The following is an 18,321-nucleotide window of genomic DNA, read 5'->3' as shown; positions in this document are numbered from 1 at the left end:
TGATTATGTAATTCTCAATATGACACTATTTATTATTTTGATAAATTTTACTGAATTTTGCTGAATTTTATTTTAAATTAATTTTGTATTGTAACAGTATTTTGATTGTCAGATATTTGATTTAATATATTTTAGATTGTTGGTAAATCGTAGCCGTCAGTATAATTTTGAATTCATCAATAATTTATTGAATCATTTTTAGCGATATTTTACATTGCGGATACGTTGATATTATATGCTATGTATATTGAAATTTTAATCTATTTTAATTAATAACAATAGAAATAATTGCAAATAATTATAAAAATTGTGTGCAAAAATATTTGACTTTATTCATTTTTTGCTTTTAATTCATTTTCAGCGTAAAGGTAAGTCAATTAATCAAGAAACAAGAGAACCAAAATTTCGATTTGTAACAAATTTATTTGTTCATTAATGTGAAAAACACACACATTCACTATGTGAATCATAACAATCGGCACTTTTTGTTAAACTCATTTTATGCGTATCTACGTGTAATTAATGTGTATTATGTAGTAATGAATTATTTTTTAACACTGCACATACAACACTAGTTTTAGAGAACAGCTTTAGGAAAGAAATCTGCATTCTTGACGCTGGTCATGCCAATGGAACACTCTCATGCTTCGCATTTCGTCGAGAATATTCGATTCTCTCCTTCGTGGAGTCTTCCATCTTATTATCGAGTAACTCCGTAACTCAGTAACAAAAGTGCAAGCTTACCGCCTGCATTTTTAAAGCAAATAACATTGCGCTCTCAACGACATCCGACATGTAAAGCGCAAAACTTGTTATTTCGATACAGCTCTTTTTTTTCGTCGACAAAAAGTCTGAAATCATACGGTTGTAGTTCCTTCTCTTATAATATACTACTTATATATGCGATGAATAATTTCTAAATGATTATCGGTCGCCGTGGAAGACTCGTTGGACGACGACCCCTCCGGAATCCTTGAGGATTACTCGGCGTTGCATGGCGAACAGTGAGATTTCCTATGTCGTATCGAACTAGTAACAATGTAGTAACTTTTGGACATCTACCATTAAGGACGGCATTAAGGGAGGCTATTGTCGGACGTGCCGAAAAGAAGTTATCTCGTTAATCGAAGTTAATATAAAATGAGTTTCACGACTACTATGAGCCCCACGGTCGAATTCGGGCTGCGAGCCATCGGGATTTGGCCAGGTTCCCCGCGCAGCATGTTATATCGGACCTGTTGGACGATCTCCTTAGGTCTTGCGCAAACGTTTCAGTTCAGATACATCGTTGCCTGCATTAAAACTAATAATTTTCTAGATCTGGTGGACAGCATAAGCACCACGCTGCCTTACAGTTTGCTTTGCTTGAAACTGATTATCCTTTGGCTCAATCAGAGGTAAGATATTTTGTTATATGTAACTATTTTTCGATACACAGATTAAAAATATTCTATTAAGTTGCTCATATATTATAATTTTTTGTCTTACCTTGTTAATAAAAAAATCGACGACGAGATTTTTTACAGAAATTAGTTATTCATCGACGGTGAATACCATATCTGCACAAAGTTACAATTTTCTTTTTTATAGTATATATTAGATGGATATCTAATTTGATCGATTTGCGTGATGTACATTAAGGATAATCTTTTCAGATTATTTAACAATATTTTAACATCGATATCGCGAGATTGGCGCAACTGTGATTTCATAGCTTGCAATATGCGTATCATGATGAACAAAGCATATCTCTCGCATCGTTGCTCGATGTTGATTATTGGTGTATATTCGATGGCCGTTATAGTATACAGTTCCGTAATAATAGAACTTAACAATATCGATACCGATGTTGAACCCGCTGAAAAAGAGCTTCTCCTTAAAATGCAATTTCCCTTTGTTTACGAATTCTCTCCTCTTCGTGAAATCGTTATGTTCGTTCAATTTATTCAGTTGCTAAGTCACGCCTCAATAATTGGGATGCTGGATGCACTGATCATAACATTAGTAAGTTTTTCATTCTCTTATTTTGACAAATGCTGAGTCCTTTAAATTTAATATATTATATTAACATCGTTTAACAGCATAAACGATTATTCTTGTCTCTCTTTCTAAATTTGAAAATTGAGAAGAAAGAATTTGTATTAGTTAATTGATGTAATAATGTATATACATTATTATGAACAATCATATTTTGAATGTAAAGATCTAAGTCGTTTCTTTAAATCGTAAGATCCATTTGCTTTTATGATGCAGTACATTATCTTGGTTTTAGATACTACACGTAAGTGGCCAGGTAGATATTGTGTGTCGAGGATTGTTCGAGCTATTTTCAGGAAAACATGAGTACAAGTCGTATAAGGATGCAACAAGCGCAATTATTCGCAGGCATCAAGATATTATTGCGTTCTCGACTGATATCGAGAATCTCTTTTCTTACATTGCGCTATTGCAGTTTCTTACGAATACAATTGTCATATGTTGCATAGCATTCGCCATCGTAACAGTGAGCCTCGTTTACGAATATTTTGTATTAATGAAACAATATATATGCATAGGTCTGATAGTAACGATCTCTCTGACATTTTAGTGTATTCAAAGCGATCAAGGATACGCCTTGCTGTTGAAGTCCCTCTTTTTTTATATTGCTATCACTTTGGAAGCTTTCATCTTTTGCTTTGCTGGGGAATATCTTAGTAATAAGGTTTAAATAAGTCCTTGTTGTATAAATATTAGTGATATGAAATAATATTTTTTATTTTACGAAAAATTATTTTATTGGACAAATCTTTCAACATGATAATATTATCTTAAAAAAGCTAGTTTTTTAGTGAAATATATAGCTGCTTAAATATTTCATCTTTGGTAACGATACAATTTTTTTGCAGAGCAAATCGATTGCAAATACAGCTTACGAGGTACTTTGGTACGATGCGAAACCTAACGAAAGTCGAATTTTATTGATTTTGATGCTAAGATCACAGAAACGATTGACTTTAACAATCGGGAAATTTAATGATCTGTCATTGGAAATTTTTATGAGCGTAAGATCATTTAAAAAGTATATCTTTTTTAGCTGTATAAGATGTTCCTTCTTATTTAATAAAAAGGTAATTGTAAAATTAATATTATATTCCAGATTTTAAAAGCTTCTGCATCTTATGTATCGGTATTGCTTGCAATGTCTTGATTAGCGAAAAATATTTATTGCAATGTACATATACATATATATATGTATATGTAAATTTTATTATCATTATATATAAGTTACATTTCATATAGTGTATTTTTATTTTTATATATTTTATTCAGTTGTCGTTTCCTTCATACACATTTCACATTTTTCTTATAAATTTCAAAAATGGAATGCAAAGATATACACGCTGTGTCCTCATAATTTAAAAATATATAGCAAAGCATTTATCCTACGGTGTTTTTATACCTCTCACATCGTGCCAAATTCAGACGTTTATCGAAATTCTCTCTCTCGTTCAGGGTATAGATAGCATCAGATAAATGTGTCAAGAACTTCTCTCTTCTGATATATTATAAGATATATTCTTGATTCCAAGATCACTTTACATCCTATACATGTATGTATGTATAAAACGATATTACATGTATTTTGAAAATTAATTTTTTTTGCGTATTGCGTTTCTTTATGCATTTGTACCGATTGTCTGCGAAGATTCACCACTATCTTTTATTCCGGAAATTCCTCTTAACGATGGTCACTCCGACTTTTTACGCTCTCGCACTGACATACCGCGCTTTTTCCTATTTCCGTTTGAATTTTTAAAGTAAATCACCTGCAATAACAAGGAGAGGCGGTTTTCCTGTTCCGGAAGTTACCAAGTACTACTCTCGCCGATTCCTCGCTCGAAGTCTGCAATCATCGTTCGATCGCAGCAACTTTTTCCTGCATTTCTGAGCACTTTGACGAAAATACACGTCTAGCGTTCGCGATTGGTCAGCGACTGTTAAAGTGGGGCCATATCCGAGATTCATGTTAATATCCAAAAGCTCATCCTTCGGCGAGCGCGTAGCGATCGTACGTAGCTTCGAGCACTTGTAGTTGGAACTTGTGCGAAACGGAAGTGACGCGATGATACCGACCAGCACCGTTAGTCGACCGGTTGAAATCGGCCTGCGTCTCACTGGGATTTGGCCGAATTCTTCTATTTTCTTTAGACTACTTTGGTCGATTGTGATGGGAACAGGGCTGATCTTCCAGTATCGATATCTCTTGACGCACTTCAGCATTGAAGAGCTGCCGAATCTAATAGACGGTTTAAGCACTACTTTACCGTACACTCTTCTATTTTTCAAGCTAATTATCCTGTGGATTAATAATCGGTATGTATTTTCTATATTTCTCCACTGGTAAAGGTAGTCCACTTTAAAAAACACTATATTTTTGTGAAATATATTTAGGAAAGATGATAACATTATGTGAAATATACGAATAAATTTTAAGGTTTTCTGCAATTTAATCTTTAATATTTTAGAGATTGAAATTCTTTATGTGTCTGAATTATTGTGTTATTTCTTTTATGTGTTAGAAATATATAATTTATATAGATATATACTTTTAACATAAAGATATTTGGTAATCACTAATTTTATTTTTGATGAAAAAATGATATTGATAATTAGTTTTTTAGAGACCTTTTCGTGAGCTTCGCTTCCTTTTTAGTAAATTGGCAGCGCATTTTACACGCGGCAGCTTGTAAATATAAAATACATTATTATTCACGACATTATTATAATTATATTGCAGAATTTTTAATGATATTCTGAGGACGATGTCCAACGACTGGTACGAATATTCCAGCATATACACAATGATCGACAAAGCGAACCTCTCACATCGTTATTCAAAACTGGTGATCGGTGTTTACTCAACGGCGGTTTTACTTTACAGTATCGCAACCATCGATTTTCGCAAGCCGATCAATGACGATTGTCGGCAGTTGCTTATAAAAATGGAATTACCTTTTGTTTTTTGCGAATCGCCGATCTACGAGTTCGTGGCGTGCGTCCAATTTGTTCATTTAATGGTAGTTGCCTCTACTATTGGTATGCTCGATGCATTAATCGTTACTTTGGTAAGTTATTATCGGCAGCATTTGTGATCTTTCTTATTGTATTATTTATATTTCACAGTTTGTGATTTTTATAACTTTATAACGTAATATCTTTTTGAAATTTCGATGAGATAAAACAAATACTAGATGGATTAATTAGAAGTTGTTTCCACGATGAGTTTCGATAGGTCAAAATTGTGATGATAAATAATAATAAACACTTGATGCATATAATTTCCCCAAGGAATCTGTATCCTAGAAATTTTCTCCTTTTTTCTTCTTAATTAAGTTATGAAAAAGTTGGAAAAAAGGAAGTTTAATAAAGGAGATCTATTCTAGAAAAAGATTGCATGAAATATAACAGTCAAATTACTGATAATTAAACAAACTTGTATTTTGTTTTCTGCAAAAATAATAAAAATATCAATCAAAAGTCGGATAAATATTTCTCTATACACATTTTTTCTTAAAATTTTGAACTAATAACAATTAATTATAATATGTATTAATATTTGGATTATTATGAGATACGTAAAGTAAAAAAAGGTGTTGATTTAAGGAAAATAAAATATAGGTGAAATAAAATAGAAGATATTTTTAGATGACACGAAACGGTACGATATAGAACGCACGCACAATGATACGCACGCGTCATGCAAAGATTGACAAATTCGATCCCGGAGAGCGATCGATGTCAGATCATATGTTCTTATATCGTACCTCCCTTATATAAGCGTTTCACGTATCCCCTCTCTTAAATCTGTCTCATTCTTCCCATTTGTTCATACTTTTGATCGACGATCCTTGCGTATCAATGTAATATTGGGTTTTTCACGATTCCATGTAGTAATGGTCTTCAGGGATGGGCTAATTTCGCTTCCGGTTATTTTATTTTACCTTCCTTCCCATAGTGGATGAACATGACCACATTTTTATCTTGAGCTTTATCAGCTGACTATTGCTATTTGTTTCGAAAAATTTAATAAATAAAAGAAGTTTGGAAAAAAAGACAAGACTTGTCCATCTGTCTCTTCCAAAACATTTCTCTTTTAAATTGTGCACATTTGTGTATTTTGAAGCTTTTTTCTCATATTTTTTATTCGATATATCGATATATTCATAATCTTGATCTATATTTTTATATTTTTTATTAAAAAATTGAATGAAAAATTAAAAATTAATTTTACATTTAGTATAATATTTTTTAATATATCACATTTATTTTTCTTATTCTTTCCCTGTTGAAGTATATACTTAGTCAATATTAATCATAACTGAATATTTATGATATGTGTAGATGATGCACATTGGTGGGCAAATAGATATTATGCAACAGCAGATAAGAGAGATTTGTCCTAAGGATAATGAATATGATTTATCTATTACTATTGTGAGATCTTTAATCAAAAAACATCATAAAATTATCGCTTTTTCGGACAACATTGAGAGTCTTTTCTCCTCTATCGCGTTGATGCAATTTGTGTCAAATACGATGATCATATGTTGCATTGGATTTCTCGTAGCAACTGTAAGTATTCTGCAAGTATTTATTATATTAAAATCTTCTAAATATCTTTTATCTTGCACATATTTGAGATCTTTTCACTAATTTTGCTATTGATTATTGCACTTTATAAAAAGTTGCAACGTGTGTATAAATATTATTTTACTTGTACATGGATGTAGTTTAAGCTTTTTTGAGGCTTTAGCCTAATTGAAAACAGATAATAACATACTTTCAATTGTATCGTTTTATACACATTTTTTATTAATATCATCTGCTAATATCATTCTTGTAGCAGTGGTCTCAGACTGATATATTCCCACGTCGACACAAACATAAGTTTCTAAATATATTATTAAAATCACAAGTACAAAGTTTATACATGTGTACAAATAAAAACGATTTTTGAATTTACGCAGCATTGTTTTTAACTGTTTTGATATAATGATGCGTGTCAACTTTGCATCCGCTGAAAAACTACGGAATTGATCGAGGGCCCGTTGTGGGCCGCACATGATAAGAGAAGGGAGAATTCACTTGTTGCTCCCTTATTGTCCGAGATCTCTGCAGCGATCGAACTCCTCCTAATCAATTCTTCCAATTTCTTTTTCAATGATCTTGATTTTTTTTCTTCAAATCTTTTTCTTGATCATTTTCTGGCTTACAGTCATTAGGCACAAATGAAGGCGTCAGAATGTTGATAAAGACTGCATTTTTCTACATCGCTATCGTTTTGGAGGCATTTATTTTTTGTTTCTCCGGCGAATATCTCAGCAATAAAGTGAGTATCTGAAATCACCATGGCAAAAGTTTTTACGCGCAAAAAAATCATTAAATTATATTGCTCTAAAAGTGGAGCTAATACTTACGAAGAAAACGCTACGTTCGCGAGTGTCGCTTCTGAAGATGACTTCTCGTGTTTTTCGTCCTTCTATCCTCTCCATGTACTTGTCCCTCGTTTGTATTCTAGAGCAGAACAATCGGTGATGCGACATATGAATCGCTTTGGTACGCTCTCAAGCCCCGAGATAGCCGTATTCTGCTGTTTGTGATAATGAGATCGCAGACGCGGCTGACGATCACTGCGGGGAAATTTATGGATTTATCATTAGAAGGATTCACAAGCGTAAGATTTCTATAATGACGGAATTTTTTATAGCTACACATAAATTTAAGGACAAATTTCGTAATGTACATCTACATTATAATTTGACAATGCACTGCTTATGAGATCAAAATTAGCTATTCATGTTTAGCACTAAATGTCCAAGTATATTTATGAAAATTAATAGCTAATTAAGTTACTATAATATGAAACAGGACAATATAATTTAAGAAGGCAATTGATAATATATCACGTGCGAAAATAATTTTGCGAATTTTATACTTATTTTACAATATTTGTAATAATTGTTAAAACTGTCATAATTAAATATAATTTATATCATTTATTTCGCTTATAATATAATTAAATTGTTTTGTTTTATTGATATCTACTTACTACAGAGCAAATTGATTCATTATATACTATTTAATTTTCCAGAGTTTGAAAGCTTCTGCGTCGTATATATCTGTTTTATACGCAATGTATTGATGCCGATGAAGCGTATACAAAATTGTATATACAGGCTGTGAACGTCAAAGTATTATCCATTTTCTATTGTAAATGGATTGTACTAAAATAATTTGATTTTAATATGACATAGAGAAAAGTCGTTTAGTTTTAATATAATTTTATCTCACCTGTAAAATTATTTTTATCGTGAATTTTGCCGTCCTTTGTTTCTCTTCGGATCAAATATCTGACCCCGATAGAAAAATGAATGTATATAAAAAAAAAATTTGAAAATACTATCGTGCTATTTTAATTAAGAGAAGTGCCATTATATATATTTACCAAAAATTTTATCGTTAAAACCGTTGAAAATTGAGAATTTGAAACTCTCTCAGTTCGCGATATCACTGCACTTCGCATAGAAATCGTCGTTTGCATACTGTACGCGCTTGGGAACATCGATGCGCGCATGATCGGTACCATTTCCACCATATTTCTGAACTTCTTGGAAAATTATTCATCATTATCCTAGATTATAAACGTTTGCTCTTGCGTAGAAAAAGGTATCTCTTGCATTTTTCAAGCAAATAATCTATCCCTCCTCCTTATCAGCGACATTTTTTTATGATAAAATGAAAACGTAATCATAATTCGATTGCTGCAACTTTAATCCCCTCTGCCTTGTGTATAACTCTTGTATTCTCGATCAGTTACAATTGGCCGGCGATTATCTTGCTACGGCCACGTTTAGTCGAGCCTTGCGTGATCAACTTATTCTAGAGTCGTTTTAGAGTTGCAGCTTGATGTCCGTGACTTTACAACGTTAACAAAGTTATAAGTGCATTTTGGATTACTTTGCTGTGAAATTTTCAGTCAAATTTTACTCTAATAGATGTAAATTTCGGTATAAATTTGATAAATTATGCCACGCGAGAATCGTAAAATGATACTTGCAAATATTGTTGCCCTGTCGGTGCAAATCGGTCTTCGAGTTGTCGGAATTTGGCCAAATGCACCGTATACATTGTTGTTTCGATGCGGGTGGATATTCACCACAGGCATAATACAAACTTGCCAATATTGGTGGATCATTATCCACTTCGGAACTGAAGATCTCTCGCATCTTTTAGATGGTTTAAGCGTCACTATGGAATACACTGTGATGCTTCTGAAATTAATTATACTATGGTTAAATAGTCGGTAAGAGAACATCTCTCTCATACATCTTTTAATCGAAGATGGAAACTATGTGCGTGTGTGTGTGTAAGAGACCATCGGGTATTATTTACCTTATTTTTCAAAATTTTTTTCCTTTATTTATCCTTAATAACAAAAATATTTTTTCTCTCAAATAAAAATCTTATATCCCAAATATTTCTTATCCTATCTATGTTCTTGAAAATATAAAGGCTATTTTTGTATTTATAAGAAATTGATTTATAGAAGAGAGAAGAATTTAATATAATTTATTCCTGAGGATTTCTTTGTTTTCCTTTGCTCATATTATCGTAATAATATTCACATATATTTTAATAGAAAGTAAAGAACATCTATATTTATCGCTAAGTGTACGTTTAAAAGATCAGCCCTGCTTTCTCCCAAATTGTTTCCATCTTAATTCGAATCATTATCTATAGAGTAAACGAATAGAGTAAACTGCCGCAGTATATTTTACGACGCCCTAGCTGCGATGGTCTCGGATTGGAAGGAAGCCACCATCAACGACATGCATACCATGACGAGCAAGGCCAATCTGTCGCGACGCTTTTCCAACGTGATCATCGGGCTCCATTCAGTGGGAGCGTTTACTTATGGCATCGGCGTTCTCGTATCCCATTCCGATGACCATGATGCCGATGCGATTGAGCCCGTTCGAATGCAACGCGAATTCACGCTGAAGATGCAGCTCCCGTTCGAATGCAACGAGTCGCCGTTGTACGAGCTCGTTATGAGTCTGGAGTTCCTCCACCAATTGGCGTCTTCCGCCGTGACCGGCATACTGAACTCTCTGATCATCACGTTAGTGAGTGAAATCTGCAAAAAAAAATTTCTTTCTTCTAGGCTACTACTTCTTTTATACATAACTGAACATAATATCGACATTTCTTTCGCATGATAATTATATATGTAATACGCTATATATGTATACATACTCCTGGACAAAATTAACGCATAATTTTTTTTTATTTTATCTTTAAAATTTTTCGTTAAAATTTAAATATCAGCTTTTAAAGAAAAAGTGAAAAAAATTATGCATTAATTTTGCCCAGTAGTATATATATGTATATCTGCATAGGAAAAGACGAGGTACATCGAATGTTCATTATCGTTGAATACCGATAAGTAGAATGTCCATTATCGTTGAATATTTCTTTACCAGTCAAAAGGAGATTTTCTTCTTCTTATTATCTCTCTCAATTAGCTTTTGTAGCATGTATAACATGTGGGAGTTACATTTTCGGAATCTCAAATCAAAGGAAAAGATGCTCGTGTAAACACACACTTGTTAACTTTTCTGAGTTATCTAGTTTTTATTAGCATACAGAATGCGAGATTGTTAGCAAGGATGCTTAAATATATTAATCTTAGAATCTGTAGCGTCTCGCATTCTATGATTAGGCACTTTTCTCAAACTTGATAGTTGTCACAAAAATGATTGCACTTTAGAATTGAGAAAAATGAAATATTTTTTTCACATAAACTCTATTAAGATTTCAAAATTATGAAATCTCACATAAATCTTTATATAAGTTTTATTCTTCCTGTTTTTAGATTCTAAAATTTCTCGTACGTTTTATAATATATCATAAATAATATATTTATAATTATATTTATAATTATTTATTTAATTTTTTCTACGTATCAATTATATTTTGATTGAAGTTTCTTCAGAATGTGTGCTTTCAGATTCTTCATGCGAGCGGTCAAATAGATATCTTGTGTGATTCATTGAAAAAAATCTCTCCGGAAAAAAATAATCGAAAATTAGCCGTTTCTATCACGAAAAAACTGATTGGCAAACATCAGAAGATCATCATCTTCTCAAACAAAATCGAAAAGATCTTTTGTTACATTGCATTAATTCAATTTATGTCCAGCACATTAGTAACTTGCTGTTTAGGGTATATGATCGTGACAGTAAGTAGATCACTAAAGTAAGTAAAGCGCAACTAAGTTGCGCGAAAAGACGATCTACAACGCAGTTCGATGTTGCAGTCAATCAGCACAATACAAGTTTCCGATACGATCGATGGCTCGGCATTAATGAAAGCTATAGTGTTTTACATGGCTGTTACGGTAGAGGCGTTTATCTTCTGCTTTTGCGGGGAATATCTCAGTGCCAAGGTCGGAACGCACAATCGAAATCCTTAGACTCGGTTCACATTGTAGAGACGACGCAGCGTCAAAACGCGGTTCGGCCATACATGATTTCAGATAATGGCAATTGCATTTTCATCTTGGAGAACGTATCACTATTTATAATCATAGATTTGAATCTTCTCTCTTTCAATATAACATTACGATGCGTCCACAATAATTACATATATGTTTCTTATATAAGTTTTTTAAATCATGCTTTTTTACGTATTAAATAATTTCAATCAGTAACATGATTTTATAATTTCTTGGCGAGAACGTAAATATATAATAATTCACAATATGATAATTTTAACAAAAATACTATGTCCGAATCATTGCTATCTTTATGGTATGAACGATGCTTTATATCGATAATATATGATATTGATTTATACATTTGTCTCATTCTGACAACGCGACATCTTTGCAACACTTCTCCAGAGCAAAATGATCGGTGATGCAGCATACAAATCAATATGGTACAACTTGAAACCCAACGATAGCAAACTCATTCTGCTTATAATGTTGAGATCACAAAGGAGGATCACCATCACGGTTGGAAAAGTAATGGACTTGTCGCTAGAAGGATTTACGAGTGTAAGATTTCTGTATATTACATTTTTCGCACCTGATTTCAATAAAATCCTGTTCATTTTAGTTGAATACACTTACATTATTCTGAATAATCGATTTATTTTATGATTATCGATTTTGTAAGAAGCTCTTGATAAAAAAAAACAAATATTTGCATCATAAAAATATTTAATTGATTACTTGATCGATTTATTTATTCTTATTATATTCTTTTTTCTATACTCTTTCTATACTCTTTTTTTCTTTATACCTTTATTTTTTATTCTATTATTGTTTAATATAATATTTTTATAGATCGTAAAGGCTTCTGTTTCGTATGTATCAGTATTGCATGCGATGTATTGAAAATCGAAGATAAATCAGCGTGTCTAGATCTTCATTAGATATATGGATCTAAAAATATTGAAATTTCTTTATCGATTCTCATTTGCGGATATCGATTCGATATCTATGATATGAATCGATGATGATTGTAGATAAATATAGACAATATGTGTGATGGTGATGTATGAAAAATTACCTTCCACAGTTTATAATAAAGTGCTTAATTTTCACAAGTGCTTATTTTTCACATATATATCTTTTCTATAAATCTCAATAAAAAGAAATAATTTATTAATTTATATTTTTATAATTTTTGTTGTATCTTCAAGTAGAATTAATCGGCAATAGAAACGTTTCAGTTAATAGAACTTTATGATTAAGCGATGTATCTTACACTTTTGTTCATCTCTTTATGTTCTCATTATGTTTCTTACATCGTATGTTTTTTGTTCCAGTATATTTAATTTTTTCTTTGCATTTTCAGCGAACGTTGAACAATTTTCAGAAAGTTTTATGCATTTTTAAGATAAATGATTCGATAAATGGCGATTTTTCTCATGTTTCTTTCAAAGACTATAATCCAGCAAATTGGCAAACATTTAATTCGCGTTCGCCATTTCTACGAAGTTCAATTACGATTGATCGACGGCTTATTGTCGCATCTTTTCCCCCCTTCCCATTTTCTGTATTTTTTGCCACGATTGCTGACGAGATGCGCATGTAGAGGTCGTAGTTTCTCGCAAGAAATATGAAGTTGGATAGAGGTACGATGGAACGTGCGAGCACCATCAGTGAATCGGTCGAAGCAGGTCTACGTTTCATCGGCATGTGGCCGCATTGTATATATGCGAACATTAATTGGTGGACTTACATCGCATCGGTAGCGGTGGTGCAGTATTTTCAATATTCGTACATTTTGGAGCATTTCGACATCAGTGATCTTTCGATTATTATAGACGGTTTAAGCATCACGTTGGGTTATAGCCTGTCGTTTCTCAAACTGATCAATCTCTGGTTCAATCGCCGGTATAAGTATTATCTTTAATGCTCCGCGGATGAGCACAAATCATATTTACCATGAAAATCACTTCGACTTATTTTCTATCTCGCTAGAAATACGATACTGAATGTTTGAAACATTCCGTAGAAAGCTACATGTCATTCTGGATACGATGGATAAAGATTGGAACGATGGAATCGCGATTCATTCGGATGTATCCACAATGATCAGGCACGCCAATCTATCTCGTCAATGCTCTAACGTGATGATCACGACGAACGCGCTGTCTGTGTTTTTTTACACGATCGGTGGCCCGATACTTCGATCGGTGATCCATAAGAACGATCAGGAAACTATAACTCGCGAGTTACCCATCAAAATGGAATTTCCTTTTAATGTTGACAACTCTCCGATTTTCGAACTGGTATTAGTAGTCCAATTGTTTCATGATCTATCTGTAGCTTGTATCATCGCTATGCTAAACGCTTTGCTTGTCACATTGGTAAGTTTCGATCATATTTTATGTATGGAACAAATTTTTGAATACTATCAAAATCAATTTTATTTATGTATTTATTCAATAAGAAAAAAACGATATGTATATATGCTATTTTTTTCTTTGCTTTGTTTCGAATAGTTGAAATTAATTTTATTTTCTTTTGTATTATTTGTTACAGTCTGTAATTTTATTTTTATGATGTACATATTATATCCTGCGTTATTCTTATTTATTAGTGTGTTTTGTTGTTTTTTCAATGGTATAATTTTTCAAAAACGAATCTTACACTGTAGTCTTTTATTTTTAAATATGAGTTTAGCTTTCAGATTTTTTGAGAAAATAGTATATCACGTTGAAGTGTCTGTAAAATTAAATGTTTTAGGTACTGCACATAAGCGGTCAAATTGATATCATGCGCCAAGGCCTCCTGGAAATTCCCTCCAAGAATCATTCATCTCTGGCCGCTATTAAAGTTTTGATTAGTAGACACCAAAGAATCATCAATCTATCAGATAATATCGAAGATCTTTTCTCAAATATTGCATTGCTTCAGTTCATCTGGAACACTTTGGTCATCTGTTGTATAGGCTTCTTGATTATAATAGTGGGTCAGAATTTTATATGTATATTTTTTTATTTACTCTTTCTTTTCCCTCGTGTGTATGCGATATATTCATCTGAAACATTAATCTTTTAAAGCGTGCAAATTTAAATAAATATACATATGTAGTAATATAAATTTACGATCTCGCAGCGACCTACATGTTTCGACATTGCAGTCCATCGGTACGGAAGAAGGTGCTACGATGATAACGAAGTCTCTCATCTTTTACGTCGCTATAACTCTCGAGGCATTCGTCTTTTGCTATGCCGGGGAATATCTCAGCGCTAAGGTCAGCGCAAGGGAGCGTAATGGTAGCATTGTAGAATTCCTCAGATTTCGAGAGAGGCACAATTAGACGCGATTCATCGCGTAATTAATATTGCAGAGTAAATCCATCAGTGACGCCGCATACGAATGTCTCTGGTACGATCTGACGCCGAGCGAATGTCGAATCTTAATGTTCCTGATGTTGAGATCGCAGAAACGGTTAACCATCACCGCAGGCAAAATGACCGATTTATCCTTGGAAGGTTTCACGACCGTAAGTCTATGTAATTGTACGTCAAAATTTCTATCATTGAAATTAGAAACTGGATGTTTAATTACTTCAGATTATGAAATCGTCTGTGTCGTACATATCTGTGTTGCGTGCGCTGTATTAAAAAAGTTTGCGAAAAGGATTGCATTTGGCAAGCTTCTCTAGAGAGAAACGGAAAGAAACTAATTTGCATCTCTACGGCTAACACAAGAAGGTGTTTTATGCAAAGAAAATGCCATAATTCTTATACAAAATGGCAGGAATAATTTTAATTTTATTCTGTTGAACGGAATATTATAAAATATGTACATATAAATATATAAAATTCTATATTTTATCGCATATTTTTTGATCTTTTTGAGTAATACAAGTTAAAACCCTGCTGTGCAAGAAATAACAATTTAGAAGATGTGTAAAACATTACTGTCATTAGTAATAATCCTCCTTTTCCAGTGAGTGTTATTAATTCAGAACTTTAATAAATATTTTATATTATATTACATTTCGTATTACGCTTTTTGCTCGCAGATATTATTTATTTTTTCAAAAAACATCGTGCACAGGTCTTTTTCCGTTGATATAGATGTCATTAGAAGTGATCTTCTTCAAATCAAGAAATTTCTAAGGCAATTATGCACTATTAAATGCTCTATTTCAGAGGATAATAGAGGGTAGTTACGTAGCGTTTTGTTTTTTATCCGGTATATAAGCTTATAAGTTTTTAAGAACTTAATAGCTTTTTGGAAGCTTAATGGAATTTTAATGGCATTAAAATAGACGTATAATTATAATCGATCATAGGAAGACCTTCGCTTTATAAACTTCGTATAATTATTCAGCAAACGTTCACTGAACAAAATTTATTTTGTGGGACTTTGACATCTCGATAGTCATCAGTTTGTAACGTTTAGTGACCGTCATACGGAGCAATGAAACGCACAAGTACCATCAGTCGTCCTGTCGAAATCGGCCTGCGTTTTATCGGCATGTGGCCGGACTCGGCTTACGCGACTCTTTGTTGGTTAATGTACATGGTGACGATGGTGATAGTACAATATTATCAATATGCATACGTTTTTGCGCATTTCGATTTGAATAATATTCCGCTTCTCATGGACTGTCTCGGTCTTACTTTAGCGTACACTCTCGCCTTTTTTAAGCTTCTTGCTCTATGGTGGAATCGCCGGTAAGACGCGTTTTTGTTGCAGACATATGATTCCAAATAATTAAATGTCCCTCTTCTAGAACATGGAACATTATTACTAAGAAATTTCGACGAAATAAATAAAAATCTAAAATATAATACATTTAAATATTTTTGTACATGTACTTTTGTAAGTGTGTTTTCCAAAAAGAAGCCTTTTAATATGTACAATACTCGATATATAAGCTGCTCTCTGTAGGAGATTCTATTTCATCCTGGCGGCGATGGATCGTGATGGGAGAGAGTGTGATATCAATGATTCGTACGCGTCTATGATGATCAATGTGGCCGATGTATCGCGACGTTGCTCCAGTGTGATGATCAGCATTAACGCTCTAGCTGCCTTTTTCCTTTCGATCGGCGAGCATCTACTTCACTCGTTGAACGATGTCAATCGTGTCGACAATAATTCTCGGGAACTTCCCATAAAGATGGAATTTCCGTTTGATGTCAGCGAATCGCCCATCTTCGAGTGTTTTCTGATCGGACAATTTCTCTACGAATTGTTGCTGGCTTCTATAGTTGGTATGGTGAATGCGTTACTCGTTTCACTAGTAAGTTTCATGAGACTCTGCAAAAAAGTGTCTTCACATGTATATTATAATATTTAATCATTTACAATATTTAATCATTTTTCATAATTTTGTTGCTTCTAAATAAAAATGTATCATGTCATCTGTTATGTTTACACACACACACACACTCATACACACACACACACACACACACACACACACACACACACACACACACACACACACATGATTAATTAATTAATGCATATATAATTAATTAATTAATTAATAATCGGAAAAATTTTATACTTTGAATAATATTAATTTTTTTATAGATACTTCACGTAAGTGGTCAGATTGATATTATGCGGCAAGATATAAGTGAAATTTCCAACAAATACGATCCCAATACATCCTTAATCATTATTAAAACTCTTATTTGCAAACATCAAAAGATTATTACTTTATCAGAAAATATCGAAAATTTATTTTCTTATATTGCTCTGATGCAACTTCTGTGGAATACTTTGGTTATCTGCTGCACTGGTTTTGTAATTATAATTGTGAGTAACGACTAGACGCTCTTCCTTTCATCTCTGATTGAGAATAACTTTTCCTCGCTTTACGTTGTAGAGCATAGGTACTGACGAAAGTGCGACGACATCAATTAAATCTGTGAGCTTTTATATTGCAATAACTCTGGAAGTTTTTATACTCTGCTTTGCAGGAGAATTTTTAAGCGCCAAGGTTTGTAAATGAGTTTTTTCATATAAAAGTACTCGTTTCGTTCATGATTATCTTCTTTTTTTATCATATCTTTAATTCAGAAATTAATTTTTATTATAAAAAATATACAAATTTAAAAAACGCATTTTTTTGAATAACAAGAAACATTTTTGACTTTATCATTATTGCGCATTTCAAATTGGGAATTTTGTTCTAATCTTAGAGTAAGTCGATTAGCGATGCGGTGTATAATTCACTTTGGTATAATATGCCACCCTCTGACAGCCGTATTTTATTATTCGTGATATTAAGATCGCAAAAACGATTAACGATCACTGCAGGAAAAGTAGTCGATTTAACTTTGGAAGGATTTACAAGCGTAAGACATCATATTCTTACAAACATTTCATTTTTTTAGTATTTGTTGCATCAACTATATATTTTAGTTTATGCACAATTTTTTAGATTATGAAGGCATCAGCTTCTTATGTATCAGTATTAAATGCAATGTATTGACTTTGGGATGATGATCCGCTGAATATATTTGCTATTGTCTTAATTACAACAAATTTATCAAGCATCATTATCGTTGAACAAATGAAAATTATGCAAGTTATAAAATCTAAAATTATATATTAATATAAAATATTTCTTACACATTCAAATATTTATAATGACTAATTTATTATTTTTTGAAAGTTTCTATAAAATTTTCTTTATCTGAATTTTTTGTGCTTTCCTTTCCAATGAATTATTAATAAAAATATTGCAGATCTAAAGAAGAAAGTACGGAAAAGAACACACAATCTTAGAG

The 18,321-nt window shown here is 32.5% G+C and overlaps 4 protein-coding genes and 1 long non-coding RNA gene across 5 annotated transcripts; 4 read left to right on the top strand and 1 right to left on the bottom strand.

Moving 5' to 3' along the window:
• Nucleotides 1–483: 483 nt before the first annotated feature.
• On the top strand, nucleotides 484–3,195 carry LOC105248192 (odorant receptor 13a-like). The gene is made up of 6 exons (XM_011252830.3): nucleotides 484–1,397; nucleotides 1,656–2,004; nucleotides 2,273–2,503; nucleotides 2,588–2,701; nucleotides 2,886–3,041; nucleotides 3,137–3,195. Exons 1-6 carry the CDS (start codon nucleotides 1,141–1,143, stop codon nucleotides 3,185–3,187), a joined length of 1,158 nt encoding a protein of 385 aa, XP_011251132.3. The 5' UTR covers nucleotides 484–1,140; the 3' UTR covers nucleotides 3,188–3,195.
• A 451-nt stretch (nucleotides 3,196–3,646) lies between these two features.
• LOC105248242 (odorant receptor 4) lies at nucleotides 3,647–8,187 on the top strand. Its single transcript, XM_020026526.2, has 6 exons — nucleotides 3,647–4,353; nucleotides 4,778–5,105; nucleotides 6,382–6,612; nucleotides 7,256–7,369; nucleotides 7,559–7,714; nucleotides 8,132–8,187. Exons 1-6 carry the CDS (start codon nucleotides 4,103–4,105, stop codon nucleotides 8,180–8,182), a joined length of 1,131 nt encoding a protein of 376 aa, XP_019882085.1. The 5' UTR covers nucleotides 3,647–4,102; the 3' UTR covers nucleotides 8,183–8,187.
• On the bottom strand, nucleotides 7,245–8,256 carry LOC105248191. The gene is made up of 3 exons (XR_888953.3): nucleotides 8,090–8,256; nucleotides 7,458–7,670; nucleotides 7,245–7,377 (listed from the first exon to the last, which is right to left on the bottom strand). It is a non-coding gene; the product is annotated as an uncharacterized LOC105248191 (long non-coding RNA).
• Nucleotides 8,257–8,946: 690 nt separating this feature from the next.
• Nucleotides 8,947–12,663, top strand: LOC105248186 (odorant receptor 4). The gene is made up of 6 exons (XM_020026560.2): nucleotides 8,947–9,343; nucleotides 9,809–10,166; nucleotides 11,051–11,281; nucleotides 11,360–11,488; nucleotides 11,945–12,100; nucleotides 12,392–12,663. Exons 1-6 carry the CDS (start codon nucleotides 9,066–9,068, stop codon nucleotides 12,440–12,442), a joined length of 1,203 nt encoding a protein of 400 aa, XP_019882119.1. The 5' UTR covers nucleotides 8,947–9,065; the 3' UTR covers nucleotides 12,443–12,663.
• A 223-nt stretch (nucleotides 12,664–12,886) lies between these two features.
• LOC105248241 (odorant receptor 82a) lies at nucleotides 12,887–18,109 on the top strand. The gene is made up of 9 exons (XM_025406923.1): nucleotides 12,887–13,447; nucleotides 13,569–13,923; nucleotides 14,303–14,524; nucleotides 14,700–14,813; nucleotides 14,910–15,065; nucleotides 17,117–17,344; nucleotides 17,415–17,528; nucleotides 17,731–17,886; nucleotides 17,973–18,109. Exons 1-9 carry the CDS (start codon nucleotides 13,170–13,172, stop codon nucleotides 18,021–18,023), a joined length of 1,674 nt encoding a protein of 557 aa, XP_025262708.1. The 5' UTR covers nucleotides 12,887–13,169; the 3' UTR covers nucleotides 18,024–18,109.
• The last annotated feature ends 212 nt before the right edge of the window (nucleotides 18,110–18,321 follow it).

Source organism: Camponotus floridanus, unplaced genomic scaffold, assembly GCF_003227725.1.
Source record: "Camponotus floridanus strain SB8 unplaced genomic scaffold, Cflo_v7.5 scaffold16, whole genome shotgun sequence".
Lineage (NCBI taxonomy): Eukaryota > Metazoa > Arthropoda > Insecta > Hymenoptera > Formicidae > Camponotus > Camponotus floridanus.
Note: the sequence above shows the minus strand (reverse complement) of the source record. Positions and strands in the feature narration are given on the sequence as shown.

Coding starts and splice junctions, on each gene's coding strand:
- LOC105248192 (XM_011252830.3), top strand. CDS start 1,141: ATGAGTTTCACGACTACTATGAGCCCCACGGTCGAATTCGGGCTGCGA. Junction 1,398..1,655: donor ATCCTTTGGCTCAATCAGAG/GTAAGATATTTT, acceptor TAATCTTTTCAG/ATTATTTAACAATATTTTAA. Junction 3,042..3,136: donor CATTGGAAATTTTTATGAGC/GTAAGATCATTT, acceptor ATTATATTCCAG/ATTTTAAAAGCTTCTGCATC.
- LOC105248242 (XM_020026526.2), top strand. CDS start 4,103: ATGATACCGACCAGCACCGTTAGTCGACCGGTTGAAATCGGCCTGCGT. Junction 6,613..7,255: donor TTGGATTTCTCGTAGCAACT/GTAAGTATTCTG, acceptor TCTGGCTTACAG/TCATTAGGCACAAATGAAGG. Junction 7,370..7,558: donor GCGAATATCTCAGCAATAAA/GTGAGTATCTGA, acceptor TTTGTATTCTAG/AGCAGAACAATCGGTGATGC.
- LOC105248186 (XM_020026560.2), top strand. CDS start 9,066: ATGCCACGCGAGAATCGTAAAATGATACTTGCAAATATTGTTGCCCTG. Junction 10,167..11,050: donor ACTCTCTGATCATCACGTTA/GTGAGTGAAATC, acceptor GTGTGCTTTCAG/ATTCTTCATGCGAGCGGTCA. Junction 11,489..11,944: donor GGGAATATCTCAGTGCCAAG/GTCGGAACGCAC, acceptor ACACTTCTCCAG/AGCAAAATGATCGGTGATGC.
- LOC105248241 (XM_025406923.1), top strand. CDS start 13,170: ATGAAGTTGGATAGAGGTACGATGGAACGTGCGAGCACCATCAGTGAA. Junction 15,066..17,116: donor CCTTGGAAGGTTTCACGACC/GTAAGTCTATGT, acceptor ATTTTTTTATAG/ATACTTCACGTAAGTGGTCA. Junction 17,345..17,414: donor CTGGTTTTGTAATTATAATT/GTGAGTAACGAC, acceptor TTTACGTTGTAG/AGCATAGGTACTGACGAAAG.